The following is a 26142-nucleotide window of genomic DNA, read 5'->3' on the forward strand; positions in this document are numbered from 1 at the left end:
CGCTGTGGCCTACGTAGGAACACTAAAATCTAGAAATTGGATCTGTAACACGGTTATCTGGGATGAAAAAGCAGCCCTTAGGGTGGACGGGGCTCATGGGGATGATTCCGCGTAGCTCGGCAGTAGGGTGAGTTGAGAAAATTTTTTTTTTTTATTCTCTAAGCATGGGGGCAGAACTTGTACCTTATGAAAAAGGAAAATTTTTCGAATGTGAAAACAATCTTTTACTTGATATTCTCAGGTAGCCCACTCGTTTTTTGAATAAATAATTGATCAAGTGAGGTACTTCCAGCAAAAAAAATATTTCCAGCTAATGATTAATCGATCGATTGCATGAGTAGATGATTTTGGCTTTCAGGTTTGAATTCCTGAGCTGATTGTATGTAAGATTAGTCTTGAAGAACCAAAAAATGATTCGATTTTTGAGCAAAAAAAAAACAACTCTTTTAATTTAGTTTAATACCATTTTCTTACGTATTTTGACCTCAGGAATCCGAATCTGGAAGAAAAATTGATCTATCTCTAAAATTGACCGAGTTATCGCCAATTTTCACCTTTTTGGGGTCAAAAATAAAAAATTGATTTTTTAGTCTATATTAATGTAATTTGAGCTCAGGAATCCGAATCCGGAAGAAAAATTGATCTATTTGCAAAAATGACTGAGTTATCGCCGAATTATCGCATTTTTTGGCATAAATTTGAGGATATCTCGAAGGGAAAAAATCGTAGCTCAATTTGGACAACGGATTCGTGTTCCTGAGGTCAAAATACGTAAGAAAAGTGCCTTACGGTCGATTTTAAAAAATAAAAATTTTTGGCCAAAATTTGAGATTTTTCCAAGGGGTACCCCTTACGATTTTTTCAAATTTTGGACAAAAATTTTCATTTTTTAAAATCGATCGTATGGCACTTTTCTTATGTATTTTGACCTCAGGAACACGAATCCGTTGTCCAAATTGAGCTACGATTTTTTCCCTTCGAGATATCTCAATTTTTATGGTAAAAAATGCGAAAAAATGGGAATAACTCGGTCATTTTTGCAGAGAGCTTAATTTTTCTTCCGGATTCGGATTCCTGAGCTCAAATTACATTAATATAGACTAAAAAATCAATTTTTTATTTTTGACCCCAAAAAGGTGAAAATTGGCGATAACTCGGTCAATTTTAGAGATAGATCAATTTTTCTTTCAGATTTGGATTCCTGAGGTCAAAATACGTAAGAAAATCGTAATAAACTGAATTAAAAGAGTTGTTTATTTTTTGCTCAAAAATCGAATCAGTTTTTGGTTCTTCAAGACTAATCTCACATACAATCAGCTCAGGAATCCAAACCTGAAAGCCAAAATCATCTACTCATGCAATCGATCGATTAATCATTAGGTGGAAATATTTTTTTAGCTGGAAGTACCCCACTTGATTATTTATTTATTCAAAAAACGAGTGGGCTATCTGAGAATATCAAGTAAAAGATTGTTTTCACATTCGAAAAATTTTCTTTTTTTATAAGTTACAATTTCTGTCCCCATGCTCAGAAAATAGAAGAAAAAAACTTTCCCCAGCCGACCCTGCTCGGCAGTCCACTTGTAAAAAGTTGATGTCCAGTTGAACTGGAAAAATCTCGTTTTGCGGGGGTCGAGTCGCCTCGCTGGTTCGAAGTCGAGTTACCGTTTACGCCGACCTGGGTCAATATCTCGTGACGTTGAAGTCTCGGAATCCGCCAACTTTCCTAATTATGAGGGGTCCCTAGGTAATTTTAGAAGTCATCTTCTCCAATATCTCCATGCCTCGGAGGTACAAAGTTTCGAAATTCATCGAGAAAGATTTCTTCGGAAGTAACGAAAGTCACGAAAAAAATTAAGTCACCGTTTTCGGAAATAGAGCCGGTAAAAATTTGCATAGAGAAAAAATACAACTGTCCCCATCATATTTGTGAGCATTTTTGTGAAAGCAAAAAAACAATAAAAGTCGTTCAGTAGCCGGTCCTCGTTGTATCCGGAACCGGGCTGAAACCTCGCTTCATCTCACCGAATGGAGATGGAATTGGATCGGTACAGCTGTATGGGTCGACCGTCGGCAGATCCGTCGGCGTTGAAAAAAAGTCGTTCCGTCAAAAAATAGTTACGTTACAAAATGTACATTGTTTTGCGCAGTGAGTTTTGCAGTTCGGTAGGAAAAAAAAATTTCATTATATTCACTATTTCGGTCGTAACTATATAACAATTCCATCGACGCAGTGATAAGCCAAGCCCTGCTGCTGCAGCTTTTTACATTCGTTTTTCGCAGCTCAACTCGCTCTCCGCTGCTGCAGCTTCATCTACATGCATGTCGCACTTTTCGCATGCAATAGTTTTTCTCACCACTTCCGAGTAATTCGTCTTTTTGTTGTTTTCATATTTTTTTTTTTTTCGACATTTTTTTCGTCAATGTTTTATTTCCATTTTTTTTTTTTTTTTGGACGAAGTTACCGTGTAGGTACCATCTGTTTGCCTCGGTATCAGTTGCGATCACATGCATCCGAACGCAGATTCGAACGTACGACTATTGCTCGTGTGCGGAAACTGATTAATGTTTTAATAACTAATCAAGCTCCGAATACCGCCCTATATCGTACAAATTAATACACACGCGCTCGTATTTATCACCGTGTATAGCGATCCGACGTAATTTACACTGATTGTGAAACTGACGTAAACGCAGCGTTTGTTTAACAGTGCGTCGCATTGGGACTCAGAAATGGTTTCATTGTAAATGATAGTGATATTCGAATGAACGGATAGAAACGTTTATTTGGAATTTTATCGCCGGAAAGGTTGTATACTTTGTGTCTGCCGTGTCACGCGATAATATCTCGTATGTAACGCACACGTGTGCGGTGCTTCCGCAAAGCAAAATTGTACATTACATTAAACACGATTGTAAATTGTAATTCAATTGGTGGGTTAAACAGTGGCCTTGGGCGGCGTGTACGAAGAGATCATTCTAAACGCTGATCGTCATACTCCGGAAATTATTCAAAATTATATGGACGATATTTGAAATCTCATTTGCAGTTACCGCTTGTACAAGTCGATCTCACGAACGTATACATAGAGACTAGCGCAATAAATATTCTTTATGGACGATATTATCATACCCTATAAACTCACCTAGATATCGAGTTTCAGCGACTATTTGCTCGAACAGAGGCGCACCAACACCGCTACGGTAAAAGCTCACTCAATATTGACACTGTCACGCTCCGTAAGGAATGAAATTTTTATTAGCTGCTTATTAGCGCGAACGTTATGCAATTTTTCCTCCTAACTCGTGGCGATATTGCTTCGTTCCAGCCTAGACGATATTCCGGAAGACGTTGTCTGGTGCTCACGGAGTTAACGACGACATAAACTCATGCTCTCGAAAGCTACCCTACTTATTTCTCTATTGCCGAGTATAAAGGGTCCTGCAACGGGATAAATTTTCTATCAACAAAAGGGGTCTTCGGAAAAAGGTTCAAGTGATTTGGGATGAATGGAAAATTTAAACGGGGGTCGAGAGCCGGGGTCGAAAAGGTTTGAGAATCGGTGAATATCGCGCGACGGCGGCGACATTTTCGGATGACTGAATTTCCCCCTAATTTTATGTAATTCAGCCTAATCTGCGGCTACGGTCAATCAACCGTCTCCAGTAGTTACGCCGTTGAGTCGGGACCCACGATTTACGTCAGGGATGAAATATGTAAATAACTATGTCACGTCGGTAACCCGACTAACCAAATTCGCCACGCTCAAGAGTACGGACTGCAAATTCAATTGAGGTTTAATTGAATGTTGCCGATTTCTGTTACTACGACCGCCAACTCGCGTTTAATAATGCCCGAAGTTGCTCCAGGTGAGATCGAAATCCGTCCAGTTTCTGCGATTTATTTTACTCAAAATATGTCGAACGTAAAAAAAGCTCCGCCTCTTTGGTTACACGCAGCGGGCGAACGAGCGCGTACTTAATATCCTCTTCTTCCTTCAAATTGTCACCATCTTGTGGGACATTAAGTGGACAGTATTATGCAACGTGTATCTATAGGATACGTGGAGAGCAATGTCCTGACAGAGGCTTTTATCATGCGTGTATCAAGCCTGAATAAGGTACCGAGAGCGGAATGGCACGGCAGATCCGTTTAATTAGAGTGGTGCCCGTGGCGATGCTCGCCTCGCGATGTGTCATACGGAAACGCCTTGGCTTTACCGTAGCTTATTTGTGGCCAAAGTTTACCGCAGAGGAAAGTTTACATGCAGGATTTGCATCTACTACGTTAATACCCGTGTAACGTTTACGTTTCGGTAGAGGACGCGATAAAAATAATCCGCGACGGAAACCGAACCTCCCTCCGTTGATATTGTTGAATTTTTTTCCAACAATATGTTAATTGTGCGATACGAATGGAGAGGTATACGAAAATTTTTTTGGCTCCGCTATAAATCGCACCTTTGTATTTTTGTTGCAGTTTAACTTCGTCGGGAAACTCTTGGGACCCAAAGGCAATTCTCTGAAACGGCTACAAGAAGACACGATGTGTAAAATGGCTGTTTTGGGACGCGGCTCCATGAAGGACCGACAAAAGGTAAGAGCTATTCATTGTTAGAAACTCATCCCTGCCCGGTAAAAAGACACTTTGCATTTGCCAATTCCTCTGCAACCTTCGTTCTTTTTATGAAAAAGCGGTGAAAAGGTGAGCCACGTTCGTACATAGACGGCGAATATTGCGGTGCTCTCAATACGGGCCAAAATGTTTCTTACATTAAGGCTAATCGCGTGCTCGAGAATCGAGGAATTGAAACATTTGTCGAACACGAGCATTGCTATTCTCCATAATTGCATACATATTTTAGGATGATATTTATCGGGTGAATCGCTAATTATAGTTTCCGCGAGCATTAAATTCAATATATGATCATAATAAACGAGGTAGCAGAATTATAGCTTTATTACAATTACGAGAGATTCGAATTGGTAATTTCCGATTGGAAATTATACGGATCGACTACCCTGTAGTTTCGCGAAACTGCATAGGGTATGGATGGGATGGGTTCGTCCATATTCGTGCACTCTCCGTGCATCTCTGTCGACAACTTTGTGCCGCTACGTAGCCGAAAAGCTAATACGTAAATAATCTAGGTGAAGCGGCGGAAACATCAACGCGAACACGATTCACAAATGCCTGGGAGACAATGCTCCCGAATCCTGATCAATCCCGGGATAAATCCAGTCGGTCGTCGACACGCGTTGCCGTGTATCTCGGCCCCGCCACCCGAACGCAATCTAGAATCTATTCAGATTGATGCGAATACCCCTCCGATTTCCAACCCTCCGACGATTCGTTACTCGTTATTGGGAACGAACAATTTGATACGGTCCCGGAAACGGACCCGAGCACACCTGCACCAACGAACGTTTTTCGCATTCACCGGAGAGCTGTAGACCCCGCTGAAGGCGATGATCCGGGCTCACGCCGGTAACTTCGTCATCCGACCTAAAAAATGTTGTCACTTCGGCGAGAAAGGGTATTCCCGTTGTTTGAAAATAAGAAAAAGTGAATTATGAAGAGAAGCGAACTCATCTGGCTTACCGACACCACTTTTGACCCGCTCGAGGTGAGAGTTTGAAAAGTTCTAAAAGGTACACGGTAGTTCTTTATTCAAGGGTAGCGGCTCCTTCGGCGGTCCTCCAAGATATAAAACGATTCAATTCGAGGATAAATGGTGGTCCGATAAACGCCAGGGAGTGTAACATTGTAAGAACAGACATTTATCACGTGAGGGTAGGTTTTAGATTTACCTTTTCTCCGAACAAAAGTATAACTTTTGTCAGCAGTTTGCTTTATAAACCGAAATAAAAGGAGCGCATTGTATTTGTCCGAAAGGGGAGTGACATTCGGCTTTCCCTACGTACACCCAGCGTCGGCCCAATTGTGCGAACCTTATATTTTTCCCAACTAGTTCAGAGCAAACATCGTCATCGGTGTCATCGGTTCCTGATTACCCGACTCCAACACCCCCCTGGACTTTTTCAACCTCCCTCATCGCATCGCGTCGTTAGTTCAATTAGCGCGAACTGTAATAATGAGTTATTGTCGTACAACCCGACCTGTCTGCGGACGACCCCCAGAATTTCCAGTACATTCGAGTAAGACCAGGTCTTGCACCGTATCCGTCCATTGTCGTCCGCAGCGCCTCATTATAGGATCGTCAAATCGCGGATCGCAACGACACGAAACAGGGGAAAAAAAGGAATCGAGCGACGATCGGAGAAATGGGAATACAAGTAAAACTGAAAATCTAAGCCGAGATCCGCTTGGAAACCTATGTCAGGATGTGGAAATGGATTCATTATTTATGTACGCCAAGGTCTCCAGATTGAGCCAGATCGACCGCAGGATCCCCGTGAGTTTTCTTGTCTGACGCAGTATAAAAATCGCTAGAAATACTTTTCGTCACGATCGTACCTTAGGGAGAGTCCTGAATTTCCTTTGGAGTATGGTTTCGCGAGTGAATGAATTTTACCGATAGATAAAAGGTTTTGCAAGTTTCCGGTTGCCGTTCGCGGGCGATTAATCGCGGTGGCAAGAGAAAAAAAAAAAAAAATATACCGCCAATAATTGCTCTCCGAGCAAGTAAAACAAACAGAAATATTTCTTCATCGTAAAAAGTTACTCCCACAGCTATTAACCTCCGCCACCAAAACTATAACTTTTCTTCGACAACTGGGTTTTTTTTTCTCCATCTCTCTCCTTCGTTTTACGTATTTTCCTTTTTTTCCTCTAACCCACTTTATTACAGGATCACGAAGAAGAAATTATCGAGAATATTTTAGAGACCACTTATAAATATGCGAGAGACGCGCCCGCGAATAAATCATAATTCAACATTTTTAACCAAATCGATATAACGCGACTGGAAATAAATTCGATCTAATTGATGGAACCGCATTACTTCTTACCAATACAGCCAGCGGACTTTAAATCTTCCACCTATTGTATTCGGCTGTAACGGCCGCGTCGCGTTTCTATCGATTATTTGACTTCCAAACCCCTGCAGGGCATCGATATACCAGATATATAATACGGTTCCCTTTAGAAGCCCTCGATTCTCTCAATTTCCATATACTGTTTAATATTATATTTCATTCGGAATTTCGGAGTCCGAAGTAGATGAGATACGCCGTAGACTAACCAAGTTACGAATAGTCATTTGGTAGGAATAGACGGGGCGGACAAAGATTTCGATCAAATTTGTTTTTTTTTTTCTGTTTTTTTTCATTCTTGAAAAAGTTAGAACGAGGTGTGTGAAAGTTTCGCCAATATAGGGAAAAATTGCCCAGCGACGTGTGTTACGGTTCCTCTTGCGTATCTCACGTGTTTTTAGAGATTCCGAGAGGAGTAGATTCATACGAACATTGAAATAAAAATCTCAAGAATATTTTATATTGCGTTCGAGCGGAATGGAGATAAACGAGAAAACGGCTTCGTTTGCGCTCTACGATCAAAGATAAAAGTATATGAAAGGATCGTCGACTCGTGTTGCGAATTGAAAATCATATGTATCGGAGGACGAACGCGAAGTTCCGCAGTGGTAGAAAAAAAGATAAATAAATAAATAAAAGTCTCGACGACTTCATTCGCGTGAAAACTTCCAACTACGTTTCGAATAACGCCAACAGCCGATGCTACGAATACTTTGTTCAATTAAAATTTCAATCGGAGTCTCACGTTAGTGCCCGCTGATCGTGGAAATTGAGAAGCACCCTCCGTTAACATAGGTGTATCAATTAACTCCTTACCCAACAAACTCAACAACGATACATTATTACATTCCAACGGAAATTACCGACTTTTTCAACTACGCCATTTCCATCTCCCTGATACTCCCGCACTGCACTGTTGGAAGCATACGCTCACGTTCTAGCTCACGTGACCTATGCAACTTCAAAATCAGATTAATCTTCCCTATAAAACAATTCACAAACATACTCAGGCGGAAAACACTGCGTGCGCTAGTTACGTTGAATTTTTGAACAACTGAAACGGATAATCCTCCAGTTAGTTTTTTTTTTCGTTCTCAAAAATAGAACGTAAATCAGAGTTTCATTTCGACAACTCTTTGACTTCCGTGATTTAGAGCCACGCTTAATGACCTCGGTTGAGTCGAACACTGAAAAAAAGGGGAAAAAATCTTTTTTTTTTTTTTGGCACTGTTCACCGACCAACAATTAGGGTTGCTAAGAAAACGACTATGCTGATGGTCTATTTCTGATTCTCCGCTAGAATCCGGGTTGAGAAAAAAAAAAAACACGTTGCCAATTGAAATATCAGGTCATTAAGATTGTCCTGATTTTAATTAAAATCTTCTTTTCTACAATTCTAGCAAACTGCTCTACCGACTAATCGTTTCGCTAGTTGCTACAACGTCTACGTTCCTCTCGCCACGGCGAAGAGAGAGTCGAGCAGAATTAACACGAGAAGAGAGAAAAGCCATTGAACCAACGGTAGCTCGACTTGTTTTTTTCACTGCGAATGCACAAACGAAAATCAAATTCGATATACATCAGCGGGGCCTGGTGTATAACGTTTCTGGCACAAGAACCACGGTTAGAGAATAGGTTGAATGTGAACGCGGAATCGTGCAGATAGTATACATCATTCTGTTCCCGTTAACATGAGATATCGCGTTTCAAAGTGCGAGATCTGAATCTAATTAGCAGCTACCGAGTTGGCAATAATTCGGCGTAGGTATACACGTTGTATGGTAACTTCTAATCTAGGAAATGGAACGTTATTTTATTCGCACGTAAATTTGAATTTGGCTCTGAATCAGTTTCACCTAGGTTTGGAAAAATCGAATTTCGCACCGATGATTCGGAACATCGTGTTCTTCGTACGCCATTGACCGTTCGATTTTTAGCCAGGATTATATTTAAATTCCGAACCTGCTTTTGATGAGGGAAAAATTAATATTCAGCGATCGTTTGATTTCCGATCTACCTAGCGGGCCGCGGACAAGCCTCGAGCCATCATGCCTCTGGCGTTCTCCGTTGTGCAATATTATTTACGAACAGTAGGTAAAACGAAGATGCAATCATGCAGAAACGTAAAAGGCCATCTTCTATAGCTGTATATCTGATAACCGCACGCGGGTCGTTTTCCAGCCCCTTATTTCCAGCCCTTTTATTTTTCCATTCTCAACCGATGGCGTATCCGGTATACAACACATCGAACGTTATACCCTCGCGTTGTATACTCTTTTGCAATTTTCTACTACCTACCCCCGTATTTTGTTCACTTTGACAGGGAAACCATTCCCCGGGTATCCTAGCTGAACAAATATACGTACAAGTAACTTATTTCGAATAGGTATATTACTTGAAGTCGAGTCACCGGGGAACCGAATTGGTACGCAGAATTGGTTAACCGATTATACCAGAAACTCGATATATTGAATTCAGGGAATCGAACATCTCAAACTACACCACCCCGGAATACACACCACGAACTCTTCTGTGCAAATATTGCGGCGGCTACAAGAGAAGCACGAGTATCTTGTCTCTCCCAAAACTAATGTGGTTTACATTGAGACATCGATGGAATGGGTGCCAAAGATAAGCATTATCATCATCATCGTCATCATCATCATCATCATCACGGTCGTCATCAGATAAAACTTGTTGCGCCATTTTACCCTTTATATCGTTGACACCCCTTCGTTGTAAGAAGCGGATACTCCAACCCGTATCTTTTTTTTTTTTGTGGGTCAACATAAAAACACCGGCAGCGTCATTAGGTCGTCCCAGATTCATATCAGACATTGACTATTGCGAGGGTCCACATTTTTTCTTCATCGAGTCCCTCCTCAGTTCCGAGCGTGTAGTCTGAGATTTTCTTTACCTCGTTTTTTTTTCCTTCGTCTGCGAGCGGTTTTAAATCACCGGTAGATTTTTATAACTTTTTCCACGGCTCGATCGCGACATCGTTCAATCGGAGTTTGTAATTTACTTGCCATCGCCGTAATCGATGTGGTTAAAAAAGTTACTTTTACTAATTCGTTAGTTTTAATAAATTAGTTTTTGCGATCGAACCAACTGCATCAACCTCTCCAACGGACCTCTCAATTCCATGACCGATAAAATCGATGTCCGAAGCAGACGATGAGACGTGAGATTCGGTGGCGTATAGTAATTCGTTATACGCTTCGTGGCATCCGGTATATAAAGTCCCAAAAATGCTCCATCACTCCGAATTTTTAAAGTTCGTCTTCGAGCGGCGATAAAATCCGTTCTTCGGGTCGCGTTGCTCGTCAAATGTTGTCAGTTTTAAGGAATCGATATATCACTGCCAAAGAAGAACCTTCGTACAATAAGATTCTCTGTTAACTTCGCAGAATGGTGAAACTAACACGGTAATACTCCTGTCGCTCCGGAGGACGCAACAAAAGTGACGGTAGATTTATCTCGTAATATTCCATATAAAGTCTGTTGGGAAAAAGTTCAAAGCGATTTCAGGGAGCATTATTTATCCCGAAAGGTAACGTCGACGGGGACCATATGGTGCACCGTTGCCGTACGTTATGAAATTTTCCGAAAAACAAGAAAATCAGTTACTAAATTTAATTTATAGGAAAATCATGCAAAGCCGGGTACAGCGATCGTCGAACTCGTTATCGTTCAACGATCCCTAATTGTCGTTTATTCTATCGTTTCTAGCCGTATTACTATTACCGGTGTACCGGTACTTGCAGAGTATTCACTGCAATCCGATACGTACAGTATCACTCCGGATTATGGAACGGTGTAACATTGGGTTTATCGTAATTGGGCGACGTTGAGTTTGGTCATTTCTACTTTTCACGGGTGACCCCCACGTCCGTAATGTACGCGTTTTCGAGTTCGGTCGTACGCGCATTGTCTTGAAATTTCATCGCCCGATCAACGCAGAACGCTCCGACTGAACCGTTCCGAAGTGCCGTTCCGGTTTTACCCTTTCGGCTGTACGTTTCGTTCGGCATTAATTTCGCCCATAGCGCGTATACGTCCAATCGAAAAAATACGTCTCGTTCAATTGCCTTTCGATCGACTCCGCGGTATAGCTGACGCGGCAATTGGCATCCGCCGGAATGTCTGCAGCTGTTGTCTTCCTCGGAGAAGTTGCCGCCGCTATGCTATACCGCTACTGAACCGCTCCTGCTACTGACGCCGAGACTATCGATTCCATAAGCCGCAAACTTAAAAGTTTAATCACGTTAGATCATAGACGATCCGGTCTGATAACCAATTTACGATACTACGCACTCTTTGAGAAATCGATATTCCCGTTCAAAACCCTTATTTGTATGGTAATGAGAAAAAACGTCTCAACCAACGGGTAGAAAAAAAAAAAAAAAAACACTCCACGTTATTCTCGAGACCATCGATTTCGTGGTTTTTATTTTTTTTCTTCATAGACAAATTTCACGTGCTTATAGTCGTTAATGTAGCGTTTACGGCCCCATTGATTTCCTTTAGAATGTTCGAGGTATTGTGTCGTAATCTGGCCATCAATTCTTCGGCGAGGGCTCCGGGTGCATTGATGTTCGCGAATCGTACGCTCGCCTCCGTCATGGCTAATAGATTTTTCGTCGCCATTATCACCGCTACTCCAGATGGCGGCTGCTTTCGACACGTACGAAGAAAAGTCGAGAAATCGAATATCGCAGTTGTATAGATTTTGCGGGCGTTGATGCCTCTGTCAATAAACTCATGAAGAGAAAAATCCCGAGGCGGTCCACCGGGAGAATGGATGAAAATAGATATCGAACTACTAGCCGAGTTTATGAGCACAACGTGATAACGTAATACTCTGAAATTTTTATTATTTCCAACGGACAAACGACGTTCGTAAAGGGTCGCGAGACTGTCTTTCGAATTGACTAGCTTCGGGGGGACGGAAGTATCGTATTAGGATAATAATTGGTTTCGTACAGTTTCCTCACTTCGAACGCATCGCAGGCGCGCTCTCGATATGGAGCCTAGTTCTTATTTCTCATTGACCTCTAGCTGAGATCAGAAAACCGGAAGTTACGGTTCTACTATTTTTATTGTCTTCCTCTGGTTACCGGAGCAGAGCTTGGCTTTCGTTGGTTTTGGCTTCATCCCAAAACTCACAGTGTTCCAACAGTTTTCTTGAATTTTGTAAATATTCCGATACAAGATACTCGACGGAGAATTTTTTTTGTCTGTCGAAACATCAGGCATTTTTAAAACTCTCCAAATCTTTCAATATCATCGTACTTCTGCAGAAACGTTCAATCTTCATAATTTTGGGCCACAACTTACACGAGCGAAAAATAAAAGACAAGTCTGTCACAAGATCCGTGGAAATGCGTAGACGTTGGTAAATTTTTGGGGTGACGTAATAAATTTAAAAAAAGACCAACTTCATTCTAAGCCTGGATCATCTAAATTTCGAGTGATAAACAACTTTGAAAGCTCTTCGGCTAAACTTTTCGGATTACGGTAATTATTTTCTTGTTACAATTATCTTCATGCAAAAGACAGTCAGCACCTGTTTCTTTATACCGATTATACAATCTGCTTACTTCGAAAAATCGGTAAGGTTGGTAACCTGCTGGACCGATTTGAAGTCACAGTTGGATTAATCAGCATGAAAAATAACAGCTCAAACTCCGAAAACAACGAATCATATGTATGGTTGCAAGAATAACGGACACACGTATAGTTTGTGGCACATGTGCGATTTTAATCGGAGCAAGAAAATATACTTCTGGTTGACGCGTCGAGCCCGTAATGGGTCAGATTTTGGTAACGATAACTCATCGGGTTACCAAACACCGAGGCGTGGATATTCTAATGATTTTTCTGCCTCGTGAAACTTTTACATATGCATACCTATATAGGAGTTCCGCGATGATATCGAACGCTCCGGAACAACGGCACGGTTATACAATTCCAGAAACCTACTGCATTTATATCAACGATTCTGTTTGTCTGGTGAAACTGGTAAAATCGTGGTGCATTTGTCATGGGATTTCGAATCGCCCCCTGACACAGAGAAAAGTTCCACGTACGCAAACAAACACGGTCGCGGGGGGAACATTGCCGCATCTATTGTAACGCGAACATTCATTCACCTCCAGAGTTACCGTAACGATTATCCGGCGGTGAAAACTAACGGTAACAACGTCGACGCTCATCAATTTTCAAATGATACAACGCATTCCCGTCAACCGCGATGGTCGCCCTGTCTAAAAAGTATCCAAAGAGTGAGATGAAAAAACTGATTCTCAAAGTTCTGAACCGTGATCGGATATTCCGAACCTTTGGACCCGGGTGGCTTGTGGAAAATGCTTAAGGATTCGACAAAGAAATGGCCGAGAGTTGAAAGCGAAGCAAAAATCATTGTGATCGTGAAAGCTCTAAGTATAGTTTCAGAAGTGTAGTGCGTAGACCGGTGTATCCATAAAGTCGCCGATTATCCAAGACGTAGCTTTGGCTCTACAATGAGCCGCGACGCAAAGTCCGAAGTCTCTGTCGAGTCTGGCGACTGGTCTCTCTCGACTGTACCGCTTTAACTCGACCCTTTGTAAAGTCCTTGAAATGAACAGCGGCTCTGCGACGCGAATATTAATCATCTCGACCCTGTAAAACGGTTCAACTGAAGTTCCTGCGAAACTACACAGCGCGATTATAGGCTCTATTTGACCCAGGGTCCCAAACCGATGCGCGGGCAGTGCGATATCCGAGTAATGGCGAAACAGGAATACAGTAAGAAAAGAGGAAAGAATTCCGAGAACCTTTTTTCAACGTACGAATAAATATGTACTTTCCAGTTCAACGCTCCGACAAAAAAAAAAAAAAAACAAAACAAAAACTGCGTAAAACGCAATACGTACAACGGGTAGAGGTACTCTGATGAAAAAATATTTTTGACAACCACAATGCATATCATTTTGGCGAGCGGTGTGACTTTTTATTTAATTTCACCGTCTCGCGAAATTGCTCAGCCGTACAATTTTCGACAAATTTTTTTTATTTCCCCACCGAAATATATTTGGGACACATTCAACCTTGCCTCATTTTGTGCGAAATGCTTGGGGGGGCTGTGAGGTGGGTACTCGGGGTGTTGGATGACCTTGATATAGGGGTTGTTTAATGGATTCGCGAGAGCCATTTGTTTCTCGCCCCGCATAGCGTCAGGTGGCTTACTTTTATGCCTGCCACGAGCTTCTCTCGCAATTAATATTGCCATTATGGAAGTAGATTTTTGTGTTCAAATTTACACAAGTTTCTTTTTCTGCTGCGGGTGCAACCGTTTCATTTCATCGGATTTTTTTTCCTCTCCTTGTAATTTCATCCCATTTCGCTGATCACGCATCTTTTCTGGAATCGAATGTTATGCACCATGACCTAAAATTCATCAATCGATCGAAAATGTTTCTCAGCGCGAAATCCAGGCCCGCAAAAAACCCTGCGAACCGGTCTGTATATAAACTTGCGATGCTACACGTTGAAGTTGGAAACGCTCGCGCGGGCTAAAAGAGATGGGCGTATATTTCAAGTCGATTTTTCATTCTTCTCATTGGAAATTTTATTCCGTATCACTGACTATCTTGAAATAACTGAAGTCTAGGAAAATATATGAAAATGCCGATTCTTCTCTCATCCTACCATGAATAAATACGTGCGATATATGGGGCGTATATCTTGTAACCTACACATCGTCGGTTTCATGGTAATATTTTTATCTTTCTTATTTCATCTACATATATTTATATTTTCTTAATACTTTTACACTTGAAGAGGGCGCACATATACATATTTCTGTACTTTTTTTCATTTCGTCAAAGAAATACTTGAATATGTAGTATATGTATGTATATGCAAAGACACCTTTGATACCGTCTTCATTTTGCTTTATGCCCCTCGCACGCTGTTCCCAACCGCCGCACGTTTGTGAGTTTGCTGCTGCACCTGGCCCCTCGATCCTTGCGGCAACATCCGTTGAAGGCTACTTTATATTTTTAATGCAAAGACTTGGAATTAGATCATTTTCGTCTTGGTGAAAAATTTTTACTCTGCATCGTATTTGAGATCTCGGAATATGAAAGAACGCCTCTGCAGTATATAGTTAACCGGTGCTCTTGGGAATCGATTCGCTTGCAAGTCACGTCCATTTCTGGTCGTAATTATGAAAATACGTTGAAATACTTCGAAAGAAACAAAATCGATTTTTGACCAAAATGCACACGAAATTCTTTGAATTTTTTTCTGGATTTTGAAGTAAAAAATCAATATTTTTTTAAATTCAAGTTTTCATGGAATTCTTATCTATTTTGAACTCATGAATCCAAATCTGAAAGCCAAATTGATCCATCTATAAAATTGATCGAGCTATCCCCAATTTCTCGCTTTCTGCATCAGAAAAATTGAGATTTCTTGAATGGCTTAGGTCGTAGCTCAATTCGTGTAATAAATTCGTGTTGCTGAGATCAAAATATATAAAATTACGTCAAATTCGTATGTCCAATTGTGGAATTTTTCAAATAAATAACGTAGAACAAAATGAAAGACGTCCAAAAAATCAAACTATCCATCTCAAATTTCCACCTGCCGCATTTAATTGCTCGCTAAAGCCTTTAAATGCGATGGTAACGTGACAATGGATTTAGGAAATCTCTGTAAAGCCCGAAGAGAGCTACCGAACGATCTGTAGGAGACGAAAACTGAGCGCGAAAAAATCTAGAGTCGCATTAGAATGGCAACGAGCCACTCATTGTCAGTGAGCAAACGACTCCCCTGAGCTTCCGTTGCGGCGATCCGTCGTCCCTCTGTACTCTTGTCAATTTTTTTTTTCTTCCTTTTCACCTTTTATAGAATCTGAGCCAGCCGGGAGGCAGTCTCAACTTCACGATCACGTGCATGACTTTATATCCTATGTCAATATCGACGGAGATATAAATCGGGGCTCTCACACCTTTCAAAATGAACTGGATGGAAATTGTTCGACTTCTCCCTTGATTGCATTATCTCATTTGAGCGCCAGAGAAAGAATGAAATAGTGAGAGAAATTCAACAAGCCGCGGGAAATACCTTCTCAGCATAAAATAAAGATGTGGAAAAAGGGTAAAAACTGATATTTACGTATACCGCGGACTCTTTCATAATATAAAAATGAAAGAAAGAACAAAAATTGGTCACAATGAAAGTTCATTCACATCGCGCGATGCGTCACCGTTGAAATACGTCGGTTTCATCGTTGTGCGAAGAGTCAGATGATTCAACTGTTTCAAGAAATCACGTTACGTTGAGAAGCGGGCGATCGGATCCGCAGCGGAGATTACTTCATATTAGTTTATGAACTAGTCAATGTACGAACGTTTTCAAAATCCTACCGATGCCGAACTTTAATTATAGAACGTTTCGCATGGAGCGTCGATATGATCCCTCGGGAGTCCCCGGTAAAATTAAAGCTCGTGCCGCGCCGCGGAGAAGCAATAAAACTCGGATCTTCCACCCTGAAACCTCCTGTATAACGAGTTACTCGGACGGTTATCTCTACGTGGATAATAACCAGCTGCTTCTACGTTTACCTTTAATTATAATAATTATTATCTTTATCACTTTTTAGCAGCTTTTTCGCTAGTTCTATATTTTCATTTATTACTTGGATTCGATTCGAGCTAGCTACTGGTTTTTGCTACAAGATAGCTAGACCCTTGGGGTCGATGCTAGACGCGGCGGCGCAGCCATTTTTTTTAAATCATCCTTACTTTTCGTAGGAACGGCTTTCTTTGTTTCAAAGAAGAGGCATAAAACGGGTCTTCGTTGCAACGCGAAGAGTTTAGACCCGGATTAAGATGTCAGTTAATGAGGGACAACTTCTGGAAACGCTTTAACTATTCCGACCTTTCCACGTTCTATAGCTCACACGCCGAGCCTCCTACATTCTCGACTTCCAGCTCATGACGAGGGTCGTTGCATGTGTCGTGTAATTTATGTCGCCATTACCTAACTCTGGAGCGTGTCCTTGTTTCACGAATGAATTCACCTATATGCGTAGAAGTGGACGTGTACTCAACGATTGAACGACGCCATCAGGAGCCCGAGCAAAGCCCGCAACGCGATTATTCACTCTATACGACGCCGACTTATACGTGGTACAAACCGGACACGTGTATCTAGGTACGTTCGATTTTCTACGGGGCTCCGTTTTCGCAGATGGCGAGTCTATGATACGAGACGATCGAATTTATTCCTCCATCGGCCGGTGTAGGGGACTAATTTGAAGCAGCTAAATTGAGCGGTACAGAGAGTGACCGCTCGGGAGGATCGTGACAGGTCGTAATTACTGGATTCGGTGAGATGCAAATGGCGTTTACCTTGAAAGGGTCGCCGAGGCCGTCGTCGCGACGCTCGGGATAAATCCGGGCTCAACCTACCTCGGATTCGCACGTATCCCTTGTACTCCGGTGTGAAGCCAAGCAAACGAACTTCGGACAAACGTAGTCGAGGATACCGAAACGCGGTGATACGCGTCGGACTCGAAGTTCGCGGATTAAAACAACAGCGATCCACGCTCACACGCCGGAAGTAGGTACCGGAACTAGCGGAAATCCGGCAAGGAACGAAGACCGTCCTCAGGATTTTTCGACCGAATATTATTTGGCAGCGACTTTACCTCTTGGTCGATTCGAACGTCGACGACGATAAGTCCTCGTTAAACCGTCGCGGAATTCGATCGGCCGTAAAAGCCTGGAAAATGACGCTCGCACGTTTAAGAAACGACCTTGGCGTCCGTACGGCGATGCCGACTTCCAACGTTCGAACCAACGCCCGCTACACCGTGCGGGGGATGGATCGAGGGGATCCATAACGATAAACGAAATCGAGCGAGTTTCGACTATATCGCACCGGGGGGGGGGGGGGGGGGGGGCGGGTATTACAGAGAATGACACTCGAGTGAAGCTTATATTCGCAAAAGTGCTTTTTCACCTCTGACCCATCGTAATACACTCTGAAATATTTTTCACGGGATTTGCACACGCCGCGTATAGAATACCAGCTCATAAATAAAACGCCCGTAAAACTTGAAGAATAAACGGCAAGTTTCACGATTTTGACAACGTTACAACCACATTTCCACCGACTGCCAACGACCGACTCCTCGTACCTACTTATTGTTAGCTCCTCCACCGAGAGCATAACCGTGCGATCCGACCACTCGCCTGTATCGTTCAAGGAGCAGAAGAGCGCCCCGAGTTCGTCAGACAGGGATCAAGGGAGATAATTGGAGGATTCGTGGGAGCTGAATGTGGCAAATTGATAACACGTGTCTCATTCGATCGTCCGACGCCAGCTTCGTCCAAATTACTCGGTGGCAGTGCCCCGATGCATTTTTCAGTTGAAGTTCGAACGGACGCTCGACGAGCGAGAGATTCAGTGGATCCGGAAGATGATCAACGCGCTCATTTGCGGTAAGTCGAGTCAAACCGACAAAAACAAGAAACGGGGGATGGTTGAAAGCTTTTTCCCTTCGTTTACGACTCGACTTAATTCAGTTAGCGTCCAGAATATGTAACTCGGCGTAATTAAATTTGGAAGGATGATTCCCTGCTGGGATTTTAAGTACATAAATAAATTGTCTGCCACGCGCACCCTCATCGCCTCGGATCTCTCCAAATCAAGACAAGCAATTCACGTGACCAACGAACAAAGTGTGATTTCCACAGGGATGTAGTCTCTGCGAAACAGATCTTCTATAGCTCCGTTAGCAAATAGACTCCGTGCACCACACAGAATCACGTTGGAATGCACTGAAATTATTGTCCTTTTTTCACATCTTTCCTATCTCGTTATCTCGAAATGTATGAAGTCAAGAGAAACCTATTCCACAATTCGGTCCGCACATCCGGATTGATATTAAAAGTAGGTACATATTTATTAGTGAAATCGTTCTGACGTCGTACAATGATATAAACGTTGGAAAACCTGCAGCAATAAAATTTCCGTGCTTTGAACGTCCGCGGATGATATTTCAGCGTGTTGCACCTGAGCGATGTTTTATGAGATTCGCCACTCGTCTCTATACAATAAAAGTTACGAGGATGGAACTTGACATTCTGAAAATGTTGTTAACTATTCCACTGCAGACGAGCTCGTTAACTGATTCAGCGTGACGTCGTCGAGGACACGAGCGGTAACAGAAAACTGTCGGGTCGTTGAGGCGAACGGCGTCGAAAGAAGAACTCGAGCGCTCTAACGGTCGTCGCCTACCGTCGATTCTTTTCTAGGAAATCTTCTCATTTTTACGAACCGTTTATCTGCCCGTTGGACCGCCTCGCGCCACCCCTTCGTGGTCTCGCCGTCGAGTCCGCGTAGACGGCAACGTGAGTGCCGAAGGAAAAAAGGAAAAATCGGTCCTTTTAATTTTTTTCACTTGTATCTCGTGATTGCGAGAGCTCGAAGAAATATCTATAAAAGTCGATGCGAGAAGAGGAGGGAAAGAAAAAAATAATGGAAATGCTGGGGCATAAATCCTACCCCGGTCCTTAAGAAACGACATAAAACGATGAATAACACATGAAAGTAACACGTAGTCAGCGCCCGCAGCCCGGCTATGTACTCGCACGTGCGGCGTACGTATGTGTATATATGTACATATGCGGAGAGGTACACGGTTGTGTACGTAGGTATACAGGTGTATATGTAATATCCGCATGTTGCGTTACCGCGACTCGGTACAAATCTCACCTCCCATTGCTCGTCCCACATTTATGAATAATAAATCCGGACTCAAACTATCAGCCGGTCACCACGAACAACTTCCGTCAATATGCCCAAGTTTTGCAATATATCCGTGTGCAGGACAAACTAAGAAGCCCGAACAACTTTTCAATCTATATCTTATATGGGACGACGAGGAACTGCAGGTCACATCTATAGCCGTATAGTTAAAAAGAAGTTCTCATTTTTCTTATTTTGCTTGTCCTTATTCTACCAGTTTCTCGGTGGACTTTTACAGCTCGCTGTACCCTACCACCCAAATACGGAAAAACTTTTTCGAAACTAAATCGTCGTACAGCGACGCATTAGCGCTCCTCCGCATCATTTATTTATCCACGTTTACGATAATTTCACTGTTTCAGGAAGAAGAGTTGAGGCTCAGCGGAGACGCGAAATTTTCACATCTGATGGAAGACCTCCATGTAGAGATATCGGCGTACGCAACGCCCGCCGAAGCTCACGCGAGGATCGCATACGCGCTCGCTGAAGTTCGTCGATTTCTAGTTCCGGTGAGTTCTCGATTGCCTTAAACTCAATTCTTCGTAACGTCTAACAGCTCGGCGAATATGGTCCACGAGTTGATATCGCAGTACGAATCTGAAATTTTGAAGAGAAAGTGGCACCGAAGAGAATCAATCATTCGCATAATGCGTCGATAAAATCTATGTCTATAATAACATTTCGAGTTTGTTAAAAAAAAACAAAAAAAATTCCACGAGTTATTCCTGAGTTATATCGCAGTAACGTTACTCCGTCATTTGGAAAATAATATCCGTTGCGGTTCAGCGGCACTCGTCGGTCGGGTTGAAACCAAACCAAACCCCGCGAAGCAGATGCTATGTATATTCGCTCGGGTATACGTGCATATATATATATATATACGTGTTCGTGTATATTGCGTACATAGTCATGTACATCGCGGGCGTACATGTTTTTGCAAAATTGCGCTACTCCTGCTGAAAGAATATAATGCGCCGCTGGAATAGGCAAAGGTACACGTATAGATATGTATGTATATAATTAATTTGAAACAGTTTCCATGGAAACCATAGGAACGGAATACAATTCTCCTGCTGTTCCTCCGAGTTTAAACTCCAAACGATTATAACATCACGATTTGTAGTCATCCTGATATTCGATTCGGTACGGTACAGTATCACCGAATTGAAAACAACTTCGTTCCTATTTTTCTTTTTTTTTTTTTTTTTTTTCATAAAATGATATTTTTGCGATTTAGAACATTTGGAATGGGTACCAGTTCATCGTACATAATACATGTAAGCGATCGGATGACGAATGAAATCTTTTTGTGGAATAATAAATGTGCATGATTTAATTGATGTTTAATACAGCGTGAAAATGCGTCGGAGAACTCCTCGTAATTCACGCAGTTTGTACATATAAATAAAATGGCAGGTACAAAGTGCATGTATGATGTACGTACATATATCCATACGTGTGTATATATATATATATATACCGAAGTGTTGGGCAACCGACAAGAGTTCCCCTTCGCGATACTGTGGCTTTTTTGGTTTTCGAGGTATTCTTGCGGTTCACATATAGTTTCACACAACTTCCGCAGCTATCCATTTTACATACATATGTACATATGTAAACGCGTAGTACATGCCCATCCATGCGTTATATATATACATACGTGGGTAGGTAGATACGTATTCGCGGATTCCGCGAATTCTATCGTCAAACTATACCGCGGGATCTGCGTAAAAAATGTGACGTGACTCTCGAAAATATTTCAAAATATATTTTTCACGAGGTTTGTATTCGGATTCGAGAGATCGACGGTGGCTCGTTACAAAAATTTTGACGTTTCAACCGGACCGGCTCGACGACGAAGATAAACCGTCGCGAAAAATCTCACGAGCCGGTTCCTCGATTGATGGTTCTTCGTCCGATTTTCTGATTAAAATGATGGAAAATCACCCCGTCGGCCACAAATCCTCGACTTTTTCTGAATAAATCGTCGAACGATGTGCGCGCCTACAATTTCAACCGCGCAACCTTCGTTCAATTTTACCAGCGATGGCCGTCTACGTACGAACACGACGTATAAAATACGTAACCTATAGGATTTTTTTTATGGGACGTTTTTCCAATATTTTGCTAGTCTCTCGTTTGCTTTACAATAACCAACGTGACGTTCACGATAGCATGCAAATTTGACACGTTATGTACGCATTCGTATATTGTATGTACTAACGTGCGTCGCGGTGCAGTGCGAACGGTATCGAATGAATCACGATCAAATGGAATGACGAATCGAGCGCGTAGAAATTTTTCAAACCCCGAAGACAGATGCCAACCAAAATGATTCTCTCTTCGCCTTGTTTTCCCCATTAATTGATATCACTCTCATGATTCATCGCACAGGTGGACACGTAAGTAAGTGCGAGCACGGTTGCGGATCAGTTTTTCTTTTAAACGATCGATGTATGGATAAAAATATCATTTAAATATCGAATACGGCGATCGAACGTTACGAAGAACGTTTTCCTGACTTACGACCCCCGCCGTATCGTGTTTTCGTATTCGGAACAAGTTGCTCGCCGATATCCAACGCTATATATATATGTATAATTCATGCGTATACACTGTATCAAATCTATATGTCTACCATGTATTCATACGCAAATCCGACACGTGTGCGGATAGATGTATGATATAAATATATGTGTAGAGATTTTACGTATCTCTCTCGGTATGGTCGTTTGAAACGAAACGCGTCTAGATGAATATCTCCCTCGAGTGAAACGACTTCTCAGGGTTCTAGCCGCACAACGAGTTTGTATCTATAGGTATACGGGAGAGAGTGGAAGATAACATTGCGTTACGTTGCGTTACGTTACGTTACGTTGCCTTGGCTTGCTTTACTTTAACGACGTCGAGGGGGAAATTCACGCCCGTAAACCGCGTAAGGTTTCTATATACCTAGAGGACCAGGTAGGTGAGTATCTCAGCCGGATTCTTGTCTTCACTATTTCAAATCACCGGCGCAAGCTTTCAAGCTTTCAAGACCGGAGACCCGCGCAGTTAACACCACTTCCTGTCAATCAATCTCCTCGCATCAAACGCACCTGCGACCGAACAAAAAAAAAAAAAACAAAAAAAAACAAAAAACCACCCCCGGGCGAGTGGCACGTATAAAAAGTAATTCAATCGGAACTTTTCAATTTGACTATCCAACGGTCTGAAATTACCGTATCGTAGATCCAACGTTTTATATTCCGGAATCCTCTTTCATTTTCAATTTTTTATCGAAATTTCGAGAGCGATATTCGAGCGTTTCTCTTCGGGATTGGCGATGTTTAAAAATACGAGCGTTCAAAAACGAGCGATCCTAATGCTCGGATAAACGTGGGTGCGTGTGTATGATACCGAGAACAGTAATAACAAAAATCATGATAATGATAATAAAACTAACCCCTCGTACGAGGAAAGCTCGCACGGACGGCGCGAGCTGTTGGAGCCGGAACAAAATCATCCGGAGACCCCGGCTCGGCGTCGTCCTGGGTCGGCGTTTAAATATGCAAATTAGCGGTTTATTTCTCATTCCAAACGTGCAGAGCCGTATACGCGATACGCGAGCGCGGCGCTACCTTTTGCTCGCTCGCGGTTTCACAGGACTACGACGTCCAGGGCGACGCGTCGCACCAACGCGAACACCCCTCGGGTGTAGGCGTCGCTGTTGACAGCGGTCGTTTTCGCCAGCTTTTTTTTCCACGGAATTCAAACTCCCCTCTACGCGTGCACCTTCCTCCTCTCCTCGCGACATCCGCCTCGCCGTAGATTTTCAACCCTCTTGCTGCGTCGCGAGAGTTACAGGGCAAAAGGACCCGGTAGAACCAACCGAATTAAGAGCACGAACAAAGACCAGTTTACAGTTTGCGGTGAACGCTTTGTATTTACACTGTCAACAAGCCCTACCGCTACCACTACTTTTATATATAATTACAAACGTTGCTGCTGCCGCGCGGCACAGGGCGCGGGTATACCTACCGCGTTTGCAAATGAATTCGCAACCCTGAACCCCTTAACGCATTTACGCTATTACGGCCGCGATGTATGCTTGTAACGTATACAATCCCTGTGATAACTCTCCGTCTATATATGCATCGCCCAGAAATACTATAATCACGGAAAATGTCCTAGGCATCTTACGAACGGTGGTATCCTTGGGAAATCGAAGGATAACTGAAAATAGAGCTTACAACAGAATTACGTAAAATTCGAGGACACCGTGTCACACGCGACACCGTGCACAGTTGACCGCCCAGCATCGATATCCGCGAAGCAGCTATAAGTATTCATTACCAAGAGCCATTATTTGCGATAATCGAAAAGGAATAACCAGTTATTTCGTTGTCCGTGCGCCGATTCGACCTCCAGGGAAGCTTCCGTAATTACGAAACGTGCATTTATTTCAACGCAAAGGTATAACGACGGCTACCGTTTTATCTTTTTATTTTTCACGTACCGTATCCCACCGCATGTTTTATATACATGCGGTGGGATATATTTTCCTCTTAGATTATACGTACGTAACAGTTATTTATATGAAGATGTATGTATGGAGGAGGGCTTATGGACGAGAATGTAACGTGAGTGAAACGGAGTTGCACCACCGGCGTTGTTCGGGTAGAAAGAGCGGGTGCATAAATCTTCCGTGATTAAAACAGCCCCGTGAGAAAAGCTTAACGAAGGGTTAAGGGTAAGGTGAAACTTTAATAAGGAGTAACCGGTGTTTCCGAATATTTACATTCGCGTGTACGTATATCTGTACAAGAGATCACGAGCAATTCGCTGGAAACTTCCGGAATCCATGAAAAGCTCGGGCCTAACCGTTCCGCGGCTTTCCGCTACTGGAAAACTCCGCGGCGGCAAACTTGTGATACCTTTCCAAACGTTCTCTCCCAACCGAGCCACGTTGTTTAACGACATGGCACACGTTTATATTACTGAGCTTCTCAGAAACGGATATATAGCGCGATTTTGAAATCCGGCTATTTGTTGTTACCGTTTTATTTGCCGCGCGTAACTTGGCCAGGGATACAGGTATGGAAATAGATGCTCCGTGATTATCTGCATGAATAAATATACTCCTGCGGAATACAATTTCAATTCTCAATTTTGAATCCTCCTCGATATGGATATTTCGGCCACGATCCGATATAAGCCCCAGTTAAATGTGTACGTACACAGATACCCGGTCTCCAGTTATAAAACATTACTTTGATTAATCAATTTTTATTCGCCCGGGTTATTTGGATTTCAAATTTTTTTTATAAGAGACTGGCATTGCACTTTTTCAATTTCACGTCATTATATTTCACAGGCATTACTTGTATTCATATTACATAGAAATAGCATACAAACCAAAATGATAAGAAATTGACGGATTTCGGTTCAAATTTTTGAGCATAATTCAAGACTCCAAGCTTGGCGTTTTTGCGGCTGGGCAATTTTCAATTCCATTGAAAAACCATAAATCGTAGCATCTGGCTGACATGTTCGAAAAATTGAGTATCAACCCCTCAGCCAATCGGCAATTGAATAAAATGTCATCGCCGTTCAGCGGTTCGATTCACTCATTTCGCAAAGTCCAATCAGCCCACACGCAAAATACAACGTCACCAATCGGCATACACGCTCATTTCCGAAACGCACGACTCATCTCGAATTTTGAGTTTTCATCTCGTGTTTCGAGTTTTGATTAGTCGTCAACTTTTTTCAGCAGGAAAAGCAGACGAGAAAAGTTGTTGAATCTACCGGATCGCTACATTTCGGGTGACTTTTAAGAGAACCGGAAGAACGTGATCTAGATTTCCTCGGTCGCATACCGCCAAAAGAATGTAATCTACGTTATCGTAAAATTAAACAGATCTAAAAAATCGAAGTTCCATCTAAGCTACCGTAATATTCACGTTTCTTCGAATCTCGTAAAATTTCTGTCCAAATGCAATCACCGGTTTCCCGTGAGCTATGCGATCTTCTGGTTCTCGAACTCTGATCCCTAAAGCGATTTTCATATCCTTCCTGCTTTCCCCGGATTTATGATTTCCCATAAGCTTAATCCTCGGCTAATTAAATCGGGGGGCATATCAGTTTACAAGAGTATCATACCTATACGTAAAACCTGCTGCAGAAGTGCAAGTGCAGCGCGGTACAGATATACCAGTGTTCGCTTATCCTTGCTACGGGTAGCTCCTGCAGGCACCTAGGTGTCATCTTATCTCCTTCGTATAGCGCGCCGTAGCGGCACGTGAATATACGTGCATACAAGATATATACGTACGTACATGTATAACATCGACCTAC

The 26142-nt window shown here is 42.4% G+C and overlaps 1 protein-coding gene across 3 annotated transcripts in view; it reads left to right on the plus strand.

Annotated features, from left to right (window-relative positions):
- Positions 1–26142, plus strand: part of LOC105684655 (KH domain-containing, RNA-binding, signal transduction-associated protein 2) — a 129911-nt gene that overhangs the window by 67357 nt on the left and 36412 nt on the right. For all 3 annotated transcript variants that reach the window (XM_020851497.2, XM_020851494.2, XM_012398192.3), the window contains exons 3-4: positions 4481–4597; positions 20166–20312. In XM_020851497.2, coding sequence (XP_020707156.1) covers positions 4481–4597; positions 20166–20312 — 264 coding nt within the window. The remainder of the gene's footprint in view (positions 1–4480; positions 4598–20165; positions 20313–26142) is intronic.

Source organism: Athalia rosae, chromosome 2 (genome assembly GCF_917208135.1).
Source record: "Athalia rosae chromosome 2, iyAthRosa1.1, whole genome shotgun sequence".
NCBI lineage: Eukaryota > Metazoa > Arthropoda > Insecta > Hymenoptera > Athaliidae > Athalia > Athalia rosae.